This window comes from Peromyscus californicus, unplaced genomic scaffold (genome assembly GCF_007827085.1).
Source record: "Peromyscus californicus insignis strain IS unplaced genomic scaffold, ASM782708v3 Scaffold_11__1_contigs__length_118956290, whole genome shotgun sequence".
In the NCBI taxonomy this organism is placed as follows: Eukaryota; Metazoa; Chordata; class Mammalia; order Rodentia; family Cricetidae; genus Peromyscus; species Peromyscus californicus.
This window is the reverse complement of record NW_026294402.1, coordinates 20,050,597-20,069,145: the sequence shown is the minus strand read 5'-3', so window position 1 is coordinate 20,069,145 and position 18,549 is coordinate 20,050,597. Positions and strand designations below refer to the sequence as shown.

The following is an 18,549-nucleotide window of genomic DNA, read 5'->3' as shown; positions in this document are numbered from 1 at the left end:
ATTCTCTTATTTTATCTGTGATTAATAATTGGTGCTCTATAAAGACATATCTTTTCTTTTTTTACTGTTACTATATATGTGGGTTCTTTTTATATGTAGGGTTCTATAACCTGTCATCATAATTCTTGATGTTCAAATCATTACAGATTCAATGATAACCTTGACTTTAGATGTTATATGATTTACATATATTAATATCCCATGCGGTAACTGTTAAGCTGAACAGATTTTACATATGTACCCAATTATGTAGCCACTCTCTAGACCAGTGGTTCTTAACCTTCCCAATGCTGCAACCCTTTAATACAGATCCTCATGTTGGGGTGACCCCCAACCATAAAATTATTTTTGCTGTTACCTCATAACTGTAATTTTGCTACTGTTATGAATCAGATATGTAAATATCTGATATGTTACCCCAAGTGGTAATGACCCACAGGTTGAGAATAACTTCTCTAGCAATATACAGATGGTTTTAGCCCTCAGCAGGCATTTCCCTGACTCTGTCAAATCTATCCTCCTAACTTCCTCCAAGGGGAACCCCTGTCTCTGTCATTATTGAAGGTTTGGTACTTTAGAGACTTTATAGAAATGGGTTCCTACTTTCTTTATGAAATAGTGTTCTTTAAAAATATCTTACATGTATATGGTATATCTTAGTCATATCTACCTGACCTCCAGTTTCCTCTAGAATCTTCCAGCACATCTTCCTTCCTATTTCATGCTCTCTTTTTAATTATTATTGTTTTGTTTTAGTCCACTGAATCCAGTCAGAGCTTCCCACAAGTGCATGGGTGTGGGCCAACCCACTGGGACATTGGCAGCCTAGCACCCTCCAGAAAAGTGACTTTCCTTCCCCCAGCAGCCATCAGCTGGCAGGCTCCTCAGCCAGGTGTGGGGCCTTGGGAGCCCCTCCCACACCCCTGCTGGGATCTGTAACTGGGTTGTGCAGGTAGCCGCAGCTGCTGTGGCTTCATGTGTGCAGTAGTTAAGTCACATCCAGAAAGCTGTTGCTTAGCACTCTCCAGTCCTTTAGCTCTTGCACTCTGTGCTCCTCTACATGATGATCCCTGGGCCTCAGAGGTGTTGATTTAGATGCCCCATAAACAACTGAGTGCTTATAGTCTCTTACTCTGAGCAGTTTGAACAATTATGAGTCTGAACTAACCATTACCCACCACAATAAGAAGCTTCTTCTGCCAGACTTGAGCATAGCACAGATTTGCGGATGTGAACATACATATTTATAAGGCAGTTTGATAGGACGAGCATTTAGTTTCTATCTTAGCCATCAGGTCTGGTTTTGTTTACAGCACCTAATGGTTGGTTAATCCCGTGGTGGTCATGCCACTATTGCAGCAGTGGGCACACTTGGTCTTTGCTGGCATGCAGGTGCTGGTATTGCAGCGTACAGGTTCAGCACCGGGTAAAGCCCTTGGTGTGCTTTCTTCCCCAGCAGCCTGCATGGCTAGCCATCCAGGAGAGAGGTTCAAGGTCAGGAAGCTTGATTTCTGTCTGTCCTTTAAGTAGAAAGGAGAAATACTAGGGGCACAAAAGTTGAAGCAGGTATTAGAGTGATGAGGATGGGGAACCAAGGGGGTGGAGAAAGGTCATCCAAAATGAAGTGTCCTGAGAAAGCTATATGGAAATCTATGTTCTTGTATGTCAAGGAAAAAATACAAAATGGTAGAACACATGTAACATGAAGGAATGGGAGGATATTTGGGGCAGGGGAATGGGGAAAGGAGGGCTATGGGATGGGTTAACTGAAACTAAGGGATGTATGAAGAAGCCTTAGGAAAACCTAGTACTCTGTAAGCTATTAATATTATAATTACTATTTTTAAAGGAACTTTAAAAGGTGTTGGGGAATATTACTTTAACTATGTAAAGATATGTTACATTTGTTTATATTCTGAAATACTATTTTAACTTTGTGAAGGTGTATTACATTTTTTATGCTGAATTTGTTTAATGATGTAAAGGTGTGTTGCTTTGCCTGCCTAAGGCATCCAGTTAGTCAAATAAAAAGCTGAATGGCCAATAGCCAGGTAGTAGAGGGATAGGTGGGCCTGGCGGGCAGAGAGAATGAGGAGGAGGAATCTAGGTTTGGAAGAATGAGAGAGAAGAGAGAATGAGGGAGAAAGAGAAAGATGCCCAGGCCAGCCAGGCAGTCAGACACAGAGTAGGACACACAGAATGAGAGGTAAAAAGCCCTGAGGCAAAACGTAGATGAAGAGACAGACACAGGTTAATTTAAGTTACAAGAGCTAGTGGAATAAGCCCAAGTTAAGGCCGAGCACTCAGTAACTAATAATAAGTCTCCATGTCATGATTTGGGAGCTGGTTGGTGGCCCAAAAGAAAGCCTGTTACACAGAGGTGCCCACATGTATGAAAAGTGCTGCTCCCAGAAAACAGACATGTGCTCATGAATGCAAATCTCAGAGTTAGGCACAGGTCCCCTTCCCACTGGTTGACCATGGAGGCCGCACAGGCACCCAAAACAATATAGACTCTTGCATTGCTCTAGCTTGCTCGCCAGCTGGATAGAAAGACCCTGTTGCTAGATTCATACTTTCCTGTGTGTGACTTCTTCCTCTCGACACGTGTCTAGGCATTTACCCATATTGTTTTCTGAAAGTACTGGTTCTGGCTTCCATCAGCATAGTACAGAATCCATTTTCCTTCCCACCTGGGTCAGTGTTCAGGATTCAGTCCTCTTCATTTCAATCCTTCTGTGTGAGTGCAGGAATAGCTTGTTCGCTTTCCCGGTTGGTTCTGGCGTGGAGCACTTCCACGTCACTTTTGTCTCTCGAGTGTCTATTAAGTCATTGCCCATACGGGTGTGAGTTCTTTCTTTTGGTCTGTGGGAGCTGCAGGAATGCTGCAGTTCCTGTGAGCATGTTCTGCAGGCCCATCTCATAGCTACAGCATTTTGCTTTCTTCATCCAATGTTTTGTGTTTTGTTCTGTGAGCCACTCAATGAATTTAGCCAGTATGCATCTGGAACTTTCCATTTGAACCTGGTGGGCTCACCAGGGTTACACAGCTAAAGACATTGACTTACCTTTTTACAGGACTCTCAGTAGCCACTAGTGCAACAGAGAAGGGCCCCCGAGCCCCTCCCAGATTCATGATTGGCTGTTGACGGGCCCAGTTTTGTTCAGGCAGGGCAGGCAGCCATGGTTGCTGTGGCTATGCCATGCACAGAAGAGAACTTTTCAGTCTTTATCCTTGTCTTGTGGCTCTTAAGTTTTTTCCACACTATCTTCCAAGATGTTCTCTGAGCCCTAGCAGAGGTGAGATAAATGTCCTTTTTAGGGCCGAGCAGTCAATTGCAACTTTATGGCAGCCATGCGTCTACATTCATTGCTGCTCATCGCATAGAGAAGCTTCTCTGGAAAGGGCTGGGGGGCATTTCACTTCTTTTGATATGTTCCTTCAGTCTTTGAACACTTTGTGGTACAGACGCTGCCTCAGGATAACCTTGTCCCAAGCTACAAAACCAACTATTTTCATAGACTCTCGTATCCTATTGGGGAAATGGTATTTAGAGATCACAGTTGGCACCATAAGCACTTGCATCCCTCCCAGCACTGAGCATGTCTCTCAGAACAGTCCTACTCCTCTAGCTGTTTGGAAACATAGCTTGGATTGTTGTAACCAATACTGACTCATTGTGGCCATTCTACTCTAAGGTATATCTCTAAAGGAAATAAAACCTTTATCAAAAGTTACCCATACTCACGTGTTCACCACAGCACTAGTCACAACACCCAAGATACAGGATCAACAACAAATGCTTATTGATGGACAGAAGAATAAGGACGATATGATATTCATGTACTCTATACGTCTGGAGCCTCGTGTGCCTTTTCCCCAGCAGTACCTCTCATGACCTAGTGTTTCTGTTCAGAGAAAACCCAGCAGCCTGTTTGCAATGTGCCATTTGAAGTTCATGTGGGAAAGACTTGGTGTGTGTTGATAGCACCCTTGCCTTGTACCCACTCGGTACCTGGAGCAGGTGCCTTCTCTGACCTGGTTTTTTTTTTTTTTTCTTCAGTGCACCCGAGTGATGTGGACGCCTCCTCTCCGGGAAAGCTTCTCATACCCATTCCTTGTGCTTCAGATGTTGCTGGTGACTCACATTCTCAGGTAACTTTCACTGATTCTTCTGCTGGGGGTTTATTTTCCCTTAAGTAACTTAAACTAGCGGCTCGTAAGTTTTGTTTGAAAAGATGTCTTGTTTCCTTAATAAAAATTAACATAGTAAACTAAGGTGATCTTGTTATATTGAATTAATAAAGGTAAATTTAAAGTATTTTTTAAAAATTAACTTTAAAGACTACTTAGTATCAAAGAGCTTTCCTTAGCCTACCCTCTGGTCCTCTTTTTCTTTGGGGTCCATGGCAACTGCTCAAGATGAGCAAATCCACTTTCGCTTCTACCTCTCCGTATTTCCTAGTCTTTCTCTTTTACCATGTCGACTGCCAGCGGAAGGAGAGGCTGGCCAGGCTGAGCCTCATCCTATAGGACTCAGACCTTTGGAACAAGAAGATCCATAGAATCATCGTTAAACATCCATTAACACATGGAGTTTGTCCTGAAACTCGTTTAGAGTATGGGTATCAGATAGTAGTGGTAGAAGGAAACAGCCTCTATAGACCGAAGGTATGCTAGGAGAATTCCCGTTAGAAATCCAGGAGTGACTTGGACTTAGTTCGGAGACCAGACAGCTTTAAGCACCACTGAGAAAGTAAGAGCGACTTCTCTTTCAGTGGACACATGCTAAGTGTAGATATGCGTCGCCTTGATCCAGAGTGTAAACATAGAGTAGGGTCTGTGAGAGACAGAGGTCCGAGCCTGTGAAAGTTCAAAGCTGTCTTGGTCTGAGAACTCCCCTCAGGGGTCTGCTGAATTTGGAAGAAAGGCGGTGAAGTTTGCTGCAGGAAACCCTTTGGGCATTTGCCTGTGTAACGTACTTGGAAGACAGGGCCTGTACACAGCCTCCTGTGTCACATGTAGTCTCATCAGACAGACCTTTCACAGGTCCAGTGGGTGGTGGCTTTTATATTGTGAGCTTTTAGAAGTCCATGCACCTCCAGCATTCCTCTAAGTCCACGATTATTATAGGTTTTGGTGTTTCTTTAGTACCTCCAAATGAGGTGCGGCTCTGTCCACTTGCTTCTGGGACTGAGAAAGGACTTGCGTGCACTCTGGAGGAAGTGCTACACTGCAAACCTATCTCCAGCTCACCTGTAGAAGCCATTTCCACATCCACATGGCCGTTCTTGACTTTTCCCTCCTGTGTGTAGAGACATTAGGCTGCTCAGGAGTGTCTGCTTCTGTTAAGTCTGATGAGGACAAGCCTCTGATTCTTCTCCCTCCCTCCCTCACCTGAGCTGTGGATCGGTGGCAGCTGAGAGAATGAATGAGTGTAGATTGGTGCTTACAACCTTCTGTGTGGGGCAGAGGCCCCAAGCTGCAGGTTCTGACAGGGCTGTACCCTTCCTGGGGCCTTTCAGAGAGAATCAGTTTCCCTGATCTCCTAGTTCTTCTTTGTATATTGGCTCCTTTTAAATCATGAAAGCCAGCAATGGAGACTGGGCTCTTCCTTCCCCACATTCACTCCGCCCTTCTCTGCTGCCCTCTACCTCCAAGAACCTTGGTGCTTACACAGGGCTCACCTGGATAGCCAGCATCTTCTCTCTGTCCTTAGGTTGGGAGATTAGAAATCTTAACTCCACGTGCATGTCTGCTTCCCCTTTGCCATGTCCTGTAACATCCTCTCAGACTCAAGGATTCAGACACATTCTGTCCAGGGCTGCTCCTATTGCAGTGGCCTGCTTTTTCTGTGGGTTACTCTCTGAGTTTTCATCAAGGTCCTTCTGTGGCATTCACTCCCCACCACCTTTTTCTCCTGCCTCTTTAAGGGTAGGAATACTTTAGAAATGAAGTTAGCAATAGGTTTTATTTTAGCAAATTGGTTTATACAGTTCAGAGTTTTAAGTCTTTTTGAGCATCCAGGTTTACAGAACTCACCCCCAGTGCCACATTGTCTGTTTTTTCTCAGTTGTTCTTAGTAATGTTTATGTTTTCATTTCTGCTGTCCAGAGTTAGTGGTGTATCGATCACTGCCAGCTGAAATTCCTTTGGTTTCTTTTGGTTCTTATCTTCTCTTGAGTGCATTCTGTACCCAGCTGCCAAATTAGTGCTATATTCTATCTCTAAATCCATAATTTCCCTTGTTACCTATAGAATGAAAATCGAGCCTTGCATTCAAAAGCAGTAGAAAAACGCTTTATTTTACAGAGTGGTATTTGTGTCCCTCGACTGTGATCTATTGTATTAGAAGTGAGTGTTCACTGTGGTCCAGCACATGCGTATGCACAGGAAGCACATGGGGGAAGCAGACGCTTCACAGACCAGAGCCCTGTTCTGCAGGGTGCTGCAGATATTGTCTGTCTTTTCTACTTCATCAAAAGTGCTGGCTTCCATCTAGTTACTTAATTGTAAAGGTTGTCTGGGTTACCTCCTCAGGAAGGCACCAATGGTGGTGTCCCCACACTGCCTACTTCTCACCCCAGGGTGTTAGGCTGCACACTCTACTGTGAAGACGATGGCAGACTTGGGGCTTGCCATCGGCTCATGCGTGTGAGTAAAGGCTGTGCCTGAAAGTCTCCTGAAGTTCTAGCTGGTAATGGCGGCTTCAGAGCAGCCCCTTCCTTTGCTGCCGCTTTTCCTTTCCAAGGTGCAGCTGCAGAAGACTGGCTTTTATGGTACTTCTCCTCACTCACTCTGACCCAGTGTCCCATCCCTGCAGTGTTGGTCCACACACTGCTCAGCTCCCCATCACCCACCCTTTCCCCAGCATCCCTGCAGTGATTGTCTACACACTGCTCAGCTCCCCATCACTCACCCTTCTCTAGCATCCCATCCCTGCAGTGTTGGTCCACACACTGCTCAGCTCCCCATCACCCACCCTTCTCTAGCATCCCATCCCTGCAGTGATTGTCTACACACTGCTCAGCTCCCCATCACTCACCCTTCTCTAGCATCCCATCCCTGCAGTGATTGTCTACACACTGCTCAGCTCCCCATCACTCACTCTTCCCCAGCATCCCTGCAGTGTTGGTCCACACACTGCTCAGCTCCCCATCACCCACCCTTCCCCAGCATCCCATCCCTGCAGTCTTCGTCTACACACTGCTCAGCTCCCCATCACCCACCCTTCCCCAGCATCCCATCCCTGCAGTCTTCGTCTACACACTGCTTAGCTCATAGAAGATGCCACTTTTGTCATTTCTCCTAGACACTCCCTTCCTTCTCCAACTAATGAATCTGTTGACTTACATTTTATGAAGTCTTATTATAAATTCACTAAAATATAATATGAAAAAGAAAGTAATGACTGTATTCACCTGGCCTCCCTCCCTTTATTTGTCAGGGCTTTGTGGTTTTGCAGTAATAATAGGTATTTACTTTTTATAGAAAATTATTATAATTGAGAATCAGAAGGTATAATTTCCAACCCACTGGTTCATCTTGTGTGCAGAGTATGTGAACCCCAGATCATGTTCGAGATTCTAATTGGCAGCAGTTTAGAGCTATGCTGGACTGTGTTGTAGTTAAACCTCCTGATATTTATCTTTTCAAGGGCTACAAAACTTTACAGAGGGAGCTTGATTGCACTCTGCGTTTCCAATGTCTTCTTCATGCTTCCTTGGCAGTTTGCCCAGTTCGTGCTTCTTACTCAGGTAAGGTGGGCACATTTTTAAACTGGAGTCTTTGAGCTTAATGCTTCTGATTTTGTGAGCTCATCTGTATGAAATTGTAACCAAGATTAATTTTTTATTTTTATATTTTGAGAATTACATCTATGAGTACTGTACTAACTTCATTCCCCTACTCTTCCATCCAACTGCTCCATGTCTGCCTTTCAGATTCATGCTCTTTTGTTTTTTTGTTGATGATATATATATATATATATATATAAATTTATATGTTTTTTGAATATATATATAAATTTATAAATACAACCTGCGTTACTGATGTATACATGTACTTAGGGCTGACTGTCCATCTGTCTTCATCCCTGGAGCAGACCGATTCCTCCTGTTTCATGAGTCTTAAGTTGTAAGATTTTTCTCATTCATTCTTTTAAAGAAAATTCATAAAGAGTATGAATCTTCATGAGATTTATTTATTATATTACTTACTAGTAGAATTCAATTTTATTAGAATGCTTCTCTTATTATTCCATAATTGTTAGAGTGCTGGAAAGAAAACTAGTGGTGGGCCCCAAGTACTTCTTTTGAGTAAAATGTGTTTCTTCTATGATTAGTCTGAAGTATTTCACTAATATTCATGCTTATATATCATTTATTTGGATCAAATCCACCCCATTCCCTTCCCTTGAATTCCTCTCCTCTTCTCTCTGCTACCACTGTCCCCTCCCAACTTAAGTGCTCGCACACTCACATGCCCCCCTCTCCTGCACTCTGCCCACCTCCCCAACTGAGTGCATTTGGTCTGTCTGTATGTGCATTAGTGTGCAATCATCATCTCAGGGCCCTGAATCTCTGAAGACAGCTGACTGCCACTAGTCATCAATTGCCAGTAGATCTTCAAATAGGGGTGGGACCTCCAGAACCCTTCTCAATCCATTGTGGGATTTTTGCTGGCTCTCTTAAATCCTTACATGCAGAATCAGTATACGTGGGATAAGAGAGTGAACAGGCAATAAGTTCCTGTTTTATGTGGCTCCCTGTAACAGTCCACAATTTATCATCTTCCCATGTATTCCCGCTTCTCTCTTGGGTTTATAAAGCAAAGTAGCCCTCTGAGAGAGGAGGGCTTTGTAGGCTTGGGTTTTTTCATACTTACTATTTATGAAATTATGCTTGCCTTACTTACATAACACTGTTGGAGGGATGCTTTTAAATATTCAGATGCCTTGCCTCAGAAATAAAGGCATATCTGGATTTGAGTTTTAACTATTTACTATTTTCTTAGACAAAACAAAAGAAATAATCAAATACCCCAGAAAGACAAAAACTAACTTTTCTTTGTTCCAGATACATCGTTTTGGAACATAGGGAATGAAAGTGCCTACTCTCCTAGGTTGGTTTAGCATCAGATAGTAGTGTGTTTAAGTACTCAGCAGATGTCAGTGAGGTCAGCTATTTTGATTGGTTTTATTTTTTGAGACAGAATCTCAGTGACCACAAAGTGATGATGCTCTAGCTTCAACCTCCTGGTTGCTGGGTTCCCAGCTGCTCCTTCCACTGACCTTCTTAATTACTCTTTTTATTATTTAAAAAACAAAAAGTAGGTTGGGTTTTATGTACATCATCTTTGATCTGATCTTTGAGACTTCTTTTTCTTCTTTAGTTTGATTCTGTTTAAATTCTTTTTATGGGCTGAGTTATCCTTGGAATCCCAAGATTGAACCTGTAGGTGATCTGTGTGTGGCTCTGCTCCAGCAGTGAGAAGGGCCTTCTAATTGCTTACAGGTAGTGGGCTAGCCTTCATTAACTGCAGAGTTGAGGGGTTTAGGAAAGGAGCCGACTTACCCTGCCTCTCATGGGGCTAATGCAGAACAACACACACCTGCCCACAGACATATCCTGTTAGTCACCCTGAAGCAGTCCGCATGGGTTGCTGAGGAAAAGAAACCATGGTTTTCTTATTAGTAGGAACATTTGCTGTAGAGGACTTGGCAATTAAAAAAATCAAACAAAAAAGCTTAGTAGTTGGAACATAGGTTATATGTAAATTTTTACCTGTTAGGCAGTTTTTCCTTGTTTGTATGTGGAGAAGTGCAGAATTTAATTGGAGTGGCTTTCCCTCTGAAAAAGGTGGAGAGACCCTGTCTGACATGATTCTCTACATGAGCTGGAGTATCATTTAATCGGGGAACCCATCTAAATCTAGTAATTTGTGATGAATCTGAGAATTTTAGAATTCTTCATAAATAACAGAATTTTCTTCAAATGGAAAAGAAAGTTTATGTATTATTCTTTTAAATATAAAACTTGATAAATTTGTAACTAGCATGTGATATTTATCTGAATTATTCATAATGCTAATGGAGGTGACAAACAGGAAGATTTAATGTGTTTTTACCTAAATATATATCACCTAATTACTTTTTCGTTTACTGTGGTTTCTGCAATTATGTCTTGGTGGTCATGTTATAATTACACTTTCAAGTGTTTGATTGGCTAGAGTACATTTTAATTGTATGTGTTGACAGTAGAGTCAGCCTGATATTAAAATGAGTGCTGTTTTGGACAATCCACAGAGTACATACTCACATAGTTGCATATTAGGAGAGCTATGTGAGTGAAAGATCAATTAACAATCATATTCAATAATAAATTGGCAGCTGGAAAGAAAACTAAAACACTGTATAAAGATAATTTGAAATAATAAAGTAGTCTTTTCTTTATTCTTGTGACGACTTTTTTATGTATATATATGATTTTTATTTTTAACATAATTTCTTTTTTTATTTCAGATTTCATCATTATTTGCAGTGTATGTTGTGGGATACATTGATATTTGTAAATTACGGAAGATCATTTATATACACATGGTAATGCTTTTTGTTTGTTTTCTACTTAGTGTGGCCATAATAAACTCCTGACTGATGTCCCATTTGTTTATTTATGAAACTAGTTGTAACATGATTCTTTAATAACCATAAGTATCATTCAAACACTGATACTAAGTCAGAAGCTCATTTTTTAGTAAAAGGGGGACCTGTAGCGCCCTGGCCCCTGTTTTGGGTAACTGTTGCCTTACTTGCTGACCTTGACCTTGATATCCTCCCTATGCTAATTCTCTGCCGGGTTCCACACTCCTGAATGCTTAAGGGAAGTTCCTTGTCTGTGTATCCTGCATAATGGGCATTAACAGCTTAGATGCAAGATTCTGCCCTCCAGGGTTCTCCCATTGTGCTGTAAGCCTGTATTTAAGACCTCCTCCCTCCTTTAATAAACAGCATTCGGCATTAAAAGAAAAAAAAAAAGAAAGTTTTAATTTGGATTTCGTTATCTTATTGGCCGTGTGCCAGCATATGCACCTGTGCAGTGGGGTATGAAGTGGTGCACTGTCTGCAGGTGGAGCCACCTCTTCAAGTGCAGTGGAATATCCACTCACTGGGCGTGTGAGACACGCACAGGACCAGAGCTGCAGAGCACTCAACATTCATGCTTCTGACCTAGTAGAGAGGGAAAAGTGGAAATATAATGCATGTTAGAAAGCAATTAAAAACTAAATAATGAAAACTTAACAGAGTAGGGCTTAAAGGAGCACAAAGCCAGGGAAGTAGATGGAGGCTATGAAGGAGGAGCAGGACAGAGAGAAGAGAGCAGACAGGCAAGTGATATTACAGAGGACACTGATGTAGGTTGGTGAACAGCTAGAGGAAGCCTCAAGCCTGGTGGATGTGGCTGCATTTATCTTCTCTGCTGCCCCTCCTCTTACACATCAGTGAGTGTGTTCTTCCCCTGGTGACCTTGATGTTGTTTCACTGGACCACAATTGCCTTTCCTTTTCTTACACTTGACACTCCGGGCTGTTGATATGTTCACTTATAGGAACCTTATGGATAAAGATACAATATTAATGAGTATGAGGCTACCATCCTAACAAGGCATAGAGTACTCTCACCTCTCCAGGGGGTGACCACTGTCCTCTCTGAGCTGTCATTGAGTGGCTTTCCTTCTGTTTTGCTGTATGGATATTTTGAAATAATCAACGTGCTTATGAACTAGAAACCTAGTTTTTCAGGCTGATGTAAATGGCTTTTTTTCTGAGACTGAAGTTTTCTCTCAGGTTTCTGGGATTTGCATGTTACTGAAGTTCAGAAATGTCCACTGCTGTGTATTTTCCATTGTGTTAATAAAACAGTTTATTTCTCTGTTTCCTTGTTAAAGGATGTGGAAGTTTTTGCTGCTAGTTCTGTTCTTTCATTAACAAGTAATGGTGTGTAGTCTTACCATGTCTCCTGGGGCGTGTGGCTAGGCATTTCTGAGGAGTCCTTTCCTAGTGCTGTATATGCTCCATGCTAAATTATTCACGTGTTCAACTTTACAACTGCTAAATCAGTTTTCAGATGGTGAGAGTATTTAAAATAGCAGTATATAATGGCTCATGACACTCCATTTTATTTAAATATAATGTCTGGTTATATAAAATAGTATAGTGCAATTACAGTTTACATTTTTTTCTGTGAATCTGCATCTTTGGTGTGTTTAGTCACCCCCTGTTTTCATTTCTGAGACTTTCCTGCTCAAATCTTTTTGCAAATTTTCTCTTCTGTTAGAGAGAGATGGGATCTCTTCACTTCTGAGCAGTATAATCCATTGTTTTTATTTTGTTGGTGGCATGAATTACTCCAGGTTCATTCCACTATTCTGTGGCTTCTTTTTTTAGCATGCTGTCATCATGCTTTGACTACTTTTCAAGAGAAATGAATAACAAGTTTCATGAGAAGCTTTCTTCCTGTGCCAGATGATCCTGTGTGCTGCTATTCCCTCTTCAAGCTGTACTATGGTGAAGTCACATTAAAACAAACAAACAAAACAACCTTCATTTGGGGGCTAGACATCATTTCTAACTGTACAACGTTTTTACTTCTCTATGAATTCTAAAGTTTAAAGTGAATTATTTACTTTTATTTTCTTAAATATACATATTTTTCTTCCCAAACTGATTTATTTATTTATTTTTACTTTGAAGTACAATTCAGAATAAAAGGCAAGTGTTCCATCTCATTGGGCTGTAACATAGTTACACAGGCAGCTATGGTTGAGAGCTTTGAAAGCTGAAAATCCATAAGTATTGAAATGACAAGATTTTGTTTATTTTCTTTCTTGGGAATATGATACGTGCTTTTAGTAATTTACTAATTATCCTCTGTTTTCCTCTGTTATCACTTTACCTATTTCTAGATTCTTAAAGTTATATTAAGAAAAATATATAGAATTATTTCCCCAAAGAACTTTCCCCATGTCTTACTTGGTAAAAGTCATGTAACAGAATGTGCCCTCTGAACAATTAGAATTGTGCGACTGGGTGGTCATAATGTTCACACTGGTTTGCTAGCATCACGGTCCAGTTCAAGAACTGTCTTCATTGTACAGAATTGAAACTCTGCATCTGCTTTACATATAAGTTCTGTGGTCTCCATCTCTTTAGTCTAGGGAAACCACCATTGTACGTTCTATGTCTGATAATGACTATCCTGTATGTCATGTAAGTGACATGGTGCAGTATATGTCTACCCCTGGTTTCTTTAATTTAGCATAATGGTCTCATCTTGTATAATATTAAAGGACCAGCTTTAATATTATACTTCCCAGGGGCTCAGGAGAGAAACTACAAACGGCGAGAATTATTTTTGGGAAAAGAATCTAAGTACACCAAGCTCTTAGTCCAATCATTTGTTCTTCCTAGTCCTCCTCTCCGTCCTTTCATGCCCTGGGAGTCCTGGTATATATACACTTATAAGTAGTAATCCCTTGGCAGTGCAAAGCCAGGCTTCCAGGGTCAAACAGAAGGGTGATAAGAACCACATAGAGGGGCAGTAATTGTTAAATTGTCATTTGCAACCCAAAAGGAAAGTGACTAATGGGGAAATGAATTAACTAAGGACTAAATTTGGGTAATATCTAAGAATGTGCTCAACTATAATCTTAAAAGTAATTGGTAGAAAATGTTAAGAATCTGTAAGTTGCTAGGTCAATGGGTGAAAATAAAACTGTCTTCTTTTTTCCTGTGACTCCTATCTGTCCAGGCTATCTGCCGTTTTCCTGTAGGGTGGGGGAAAGTGTGCTTGGTCGCTAGGTAACCTGTGTAAAGCTAGATGCCTCTGGTGATAGTTAAAGGGAGATCTGGAACCAGAGGTAAGATTTGGGAAAGGAGAAAGTTAAGCTTAATTAGCACATCCACCAGGCCCGGGCAATTATTTACCAGTGTAAATCTTTTCCTTCTCTGACAGATGGTCTGTTCTTAGAAAGTCTGGGAAGTTTCTCAGATAAGATATTTTTGTCTAGGAGAATGGTTCTGGCAGGATGTAGCTAATGACGATAATTACAGGGAGGATAGAAACTGGGATTCTGGCTACGTGCTGCCATTAGCGCAGATGGTTATCTAAATATTCCTAGAAGTGGTTAGGTATGGAATTAGAGGTCTATAAAGTTAATTAGAGGTCTATAAAGTTAGTAAGGCTGTAAGAAAAGGAGGGTCAGAGCTAAATTGTACGAAGCTATTACTTAAGGTCCACCTGACCTAGGTGGTGTCTCCATGTGGAATTTACCTTAATTCAGAAGACTTATTATGTGGTGGTTTGGACTGTTGTTCCTGTTAGTTCTTGAATGTGGCTAAGGGAGATATCTGATTCCAGAGCTAAAAGGAGAAGAAATGGATGGGCCTAAGGGAAGGAAGTCTTTGCTGAGGTTGTTCTCCAAATACCTTGAATGTATATGTACAAATAGTGATCAGTCCACATTATTAGCAATTCTTAGGAAAAAATCAGTTGGGAAAGCTATGAAGGCACACATGATTTTCATAACAGAAGACAGCTGATATATAACAAGCCAAATAGCACCAAATGCTCCTTGGAATTTGGCTTCCTCTGAAGGAATTCCTTGATCCCTTCAGGTAGTGGCTTTGCCATAACCAGCTGAGTTCTTATGATATATCCCTGCAGCCCGTAGCAGTCTCAAGTTTATTCTGTGTTGTATCATGTGTTGTAGTTTTGTAGTTTGTAGTTTTGTTTGTTTCTGTGGATGACCAACATCCTGTTGTTCATATGTGTGTGAGGTGTCTGCTGTGGATTGCTTCTGGACTTAAACTACAGCAAAATGCTTCTGTGAACATGAGCATCTCTTTGTTTTCTGGTTTTTAGAGTAGAATTGATCAAGTGGCAAACCTATTTTTATTTTTTTGAGTGACAGTGATACTGTTTTCTACAGTGATGGTACCATTTTATATTCTCCGCAATAAATAACATCTATTTTCTGTCTCTAAAAAGTTACTGTAACCTATCTAATGGGAATAGGATGTTTTAATTTTCCTTATTCTTACTTTAATTAAAAGATTGCATGTTGTAGAGCAGATTTAGGTTTACGGCACAGTGGAACAGGAAGTGTCCTCTGCATGACACCCCTAATTGCTGTTGTCCTGAACCAGCATGGTACTGTCATCACAGCTGATGAGCCTGCGTGGACATGTCCTAAGCACCCTGTCTGTGGTCTACATCAGGGCTCACTCTCGGCACTGTGTATTGTACAGGGCCTGATGGATGATGACGCATCCTGCAGAGCAGTTGCACTTCTATCAGTTCTAGAAGTCATCAATCCTCCCTCCCGTGTGCCTGGTAACTGCTGTCTTTGCATTGTTTGGCCTGGTGCAGAATGCCATGCATTTGGAGTCAGGTAGCCCATAGCCATGTGCAGATCCACTTCTTTCACTTACTTAAACAGTTCAGTTTACTCTACTGTGCCCTGGTAGCTCATGTTTTCATAACTGAATAACATTTCGACTTTTTTTGGGCTGCATCATGGTTTACCTATTTAGTTACTGAGGGACATTTTGGTTAGTTCCAAGTTTTTGTAGGTATAAATAAGCTGCTGAAGCATTTGCTTGCAGGCTTTAATGTAAATTTAAATTTTAAATTCATTTGGAAAAGTATCAAGGAAAGTGATTGTTGAATCACAGGGCAACAGTTTATCTAGTGTTTAGAAAATTGCCAAACTTTTCCATAGTGACCGCACCATTTTGCATTCCCACCAGAAGAGAGAGGGAGAGAAGGAAGGAAGGGAGGGAGGGAGGGAGGGAGGGAGGGAGGGGACCCTGCATCTCTGCACCCTCCCCTGAGCCTCTTGTCAGCCATTCTGATCCGTGTGTCCTGCTTGCCCCACTGCATGTGCTTGAACGTGCTTCCGTATTGTTGGTCTGTGTTTCTGCTGTGCTGTCCTGGTTGTCAGATCTTTTGCCGTTTTTGTTGAATTTGGTTGTTCATTTTCTTATTACTGAGTTTTAATAATTCTTTATTAATTTTTGTATTATTTTGGATAACAATCCTTTAACAGATGGTGCTTTTCTCTTCTTTCTAAAGCTGGGTACTGGGGATTGAACCAAGAGCCTTATACATGTTAGTCAAGCTCTCTGTCAGAAGCCCAGCTGCAGCCCCAGCTCAGATGTACCTTTTACAGATACTTTTCCCTTAGTCTATGCTTGCAGTGATCTTGGCATTGACTTTCTTGGAGTTGGAATTTTTAATTTTAAAGATTTATTTATTTACCTATTTGAATACTCTTAACCAGTACTGCATTGTTTTCTCTACATAGAACTGTATATGTTTTGCCTGTGTGTATGTCTCCATCACATGTGTGCCTGGTGCCTGCAGAAATCAGAAGAAGGCATTGGATCACTTAGAACTAGAGGTACAGAAGGTTGTGAGCTGCCATGTGGGTGCTGGGATCCGAGCCTGAATCCTTAGCAAGAGCAGCTAGTACTTTTAACAACAGAGCCATCTTTCCAGCTCATATATATTCATTTATTTATTTAAGTTTAAGTATTTGTTTGTATGTGTTTGTGTATGTAAACTTGTGTCTAGAGATCTTGTGCACATTTTTTATATAGTTCGTCTTTTCAGGTGCTAGCTTAAATGGCAGTGTGTTATTAATCTCAGACTCTTGCCGCTACAGTGGAACCTAGTTGCCTTGGGACAGTAACCTGCTTCTCATCTTGATGCACTTCCTTGTTAACTCCGGTGTTGTTGGTTGTGTTGTTTGCGATGATACTCTTTACAAATCGCCATGTTACTTGCAAAGATACCTGATTTCTTCCTTCTAGCCTTCACATCCTTCCTCACTGTAAGATGTGGGCTTTTTGAGAGGCAGTATAGGGAGAATGTATAGCCTGGCTCCTGATCTTGGCCAGAAAGCTTCATCACCCTATATTAACGCTGATGTACACACATGAACTTTTGTAAATCTTCTTTGTTGAGTTTAGGGATTTTCTTTGTTATTCCCAGTTTGCTGCAGATTTTTTCCTTTAAACCTTGAATGCATGTTGAACTTGGTCAGGTAATTTTTCTTTACCTGTTTTATTCTTCAGGCTGTGGATGTTACAGACAAATTGGCTTTCAAATGCTGAATGCTACTGCCCAGGGTACATCCACTTGGTTGTAGTGTGTGTCTTTTTATCCATTGTCCAATTTGATTTGCTGATATTTTGTACTTTTTTGCATCTTTTTTTTGCACCTGGCAGTAGTTTTATTGTAATGTCATTGTCTGAGTTAGAATGAGAGTAATCTTGTGCTCTAGAAGGGGTTAAGAAGAGTTTTCTCAGCTCCCATCTTCCAGAAGAGAGTGTAGAAAGCTGGTGTAATTTCTTCCTAAGAACAGGATGCTCTGGCATATTTCATAACAGTACTAGTTTCTCCTCCTGCTGGGAGTATAGAAGGATTTTCCTCTGTGCTTTTTGCTCTGAGAGGAAAAAAATGACTGAATTGTAAGCTCCCCTTCCCACTGGGCCCACAGCAGCTGCCATCACTCTGTACAGGTCTCCCTGTCTGGGATTGCTTCCACGGGGGTTTGTGCTCCTGGGAGCTGAGGTGCACCCGCCCGTCTCTTCCGTTCTGAGGCAGCTTTCTCTGTGACCTCCATTCTCTGCACAGACAGTTGTCAGTTGGTTACTGGTCTTCCTGTTGCTAAGACCCAGTGACAACTTCTAAGCTCTCCATGTGCACCTCTCCTTGTGGAGTCTCTTAATTTACATTTCTTTGATGGTTATAGTAAGCATTTTGTTATTTGGTTCTTAGTAATTTCTGTATCTTTGAAGAGGTGTCATTTCAAGTTATTCGTTCATTTTTGAAAGAAGTTTTTTGTGTTGAGTTTTAGGAGTTATGCATAATTATGATTATGACTACATCTGTAAGTTGACTTTTGACTCTACTGTCCTTTATCCTTTGATGACCATTAATTTTTGGATATTCCAGTTCAACCATTTTTTCCTGTTTTCTATGCTCTTAGTGTCACACCCAAGGAAATATTATGAAATCAAGTTATTGGAAGTTTGACGGCTTTACCATTCCAGCTCTTACCTTTAGAGGTTCAATCTGTTTTGAGCTAATTACTGTGAATGGCACTAGATAACAGTCCATGTTCATGGGAGTATCTAGTTTCCTAAGCACTGTTTCTTGAAAAGGTTGTCTCGTTTCCATTGTCTGATGTTGGAATTCTTGTCAAAAATCATTGGTTCATTCATTAGAGGGCTTGTGTCTGGATGGAGTTGAAGGTCATTGGTCTATTCTTTGACTTTATTCCTGCCTTACAGCGTTCTTTGTACTTTGGTTTCATATCACCCTTTGAAACCAGAGTCTTAGTCTGTCCGCTGTTCTTTTTCTCTGTTGTTTTCTCTGCCCTGTGCCCTTTAGATCCTACGTCAATTTTGTTTTCTGCAAAAGGTGTTGGGTTTTCTCGATACTGTACTGAATCTGTGGATGCCGGCATGTTCATGGCACGTTA

The 18,549-nt window shown here is 41.2% G+C and overlaps 1 protein-coding gene across 2 annotated transcripts in view; it reads left to right on the top strand.

Annotated features, from left to right (window-relative positions):
• The window catches only part of Dpy19l1 (dpy-19 like C-mannosyltransferase 1), a 95,855-nt gene that overhangs the window by 48,652 nt on the left and 28,654 nt on the right, over positions 1–18,549 (top strand). For both annotated transcript variants that reach the window (XM_052754984.1, XM_052754978.1), the window contains 3 exons: positions 4,065–4,156; positions 7,659–7,758; positions 10,524–10,601. In XM_052754984.1, the coding sequence (XP_052610944.1) occupies positions 4,065–4,156; positions 7,659–7,758; positions 10,524–10,601 (270 nt within the window). The remainder of the gene's footprint in view (positions 1–4,064; positions 4,157–7,658; positions 7,759–10,523; positions 10,602–18,549) is intronic.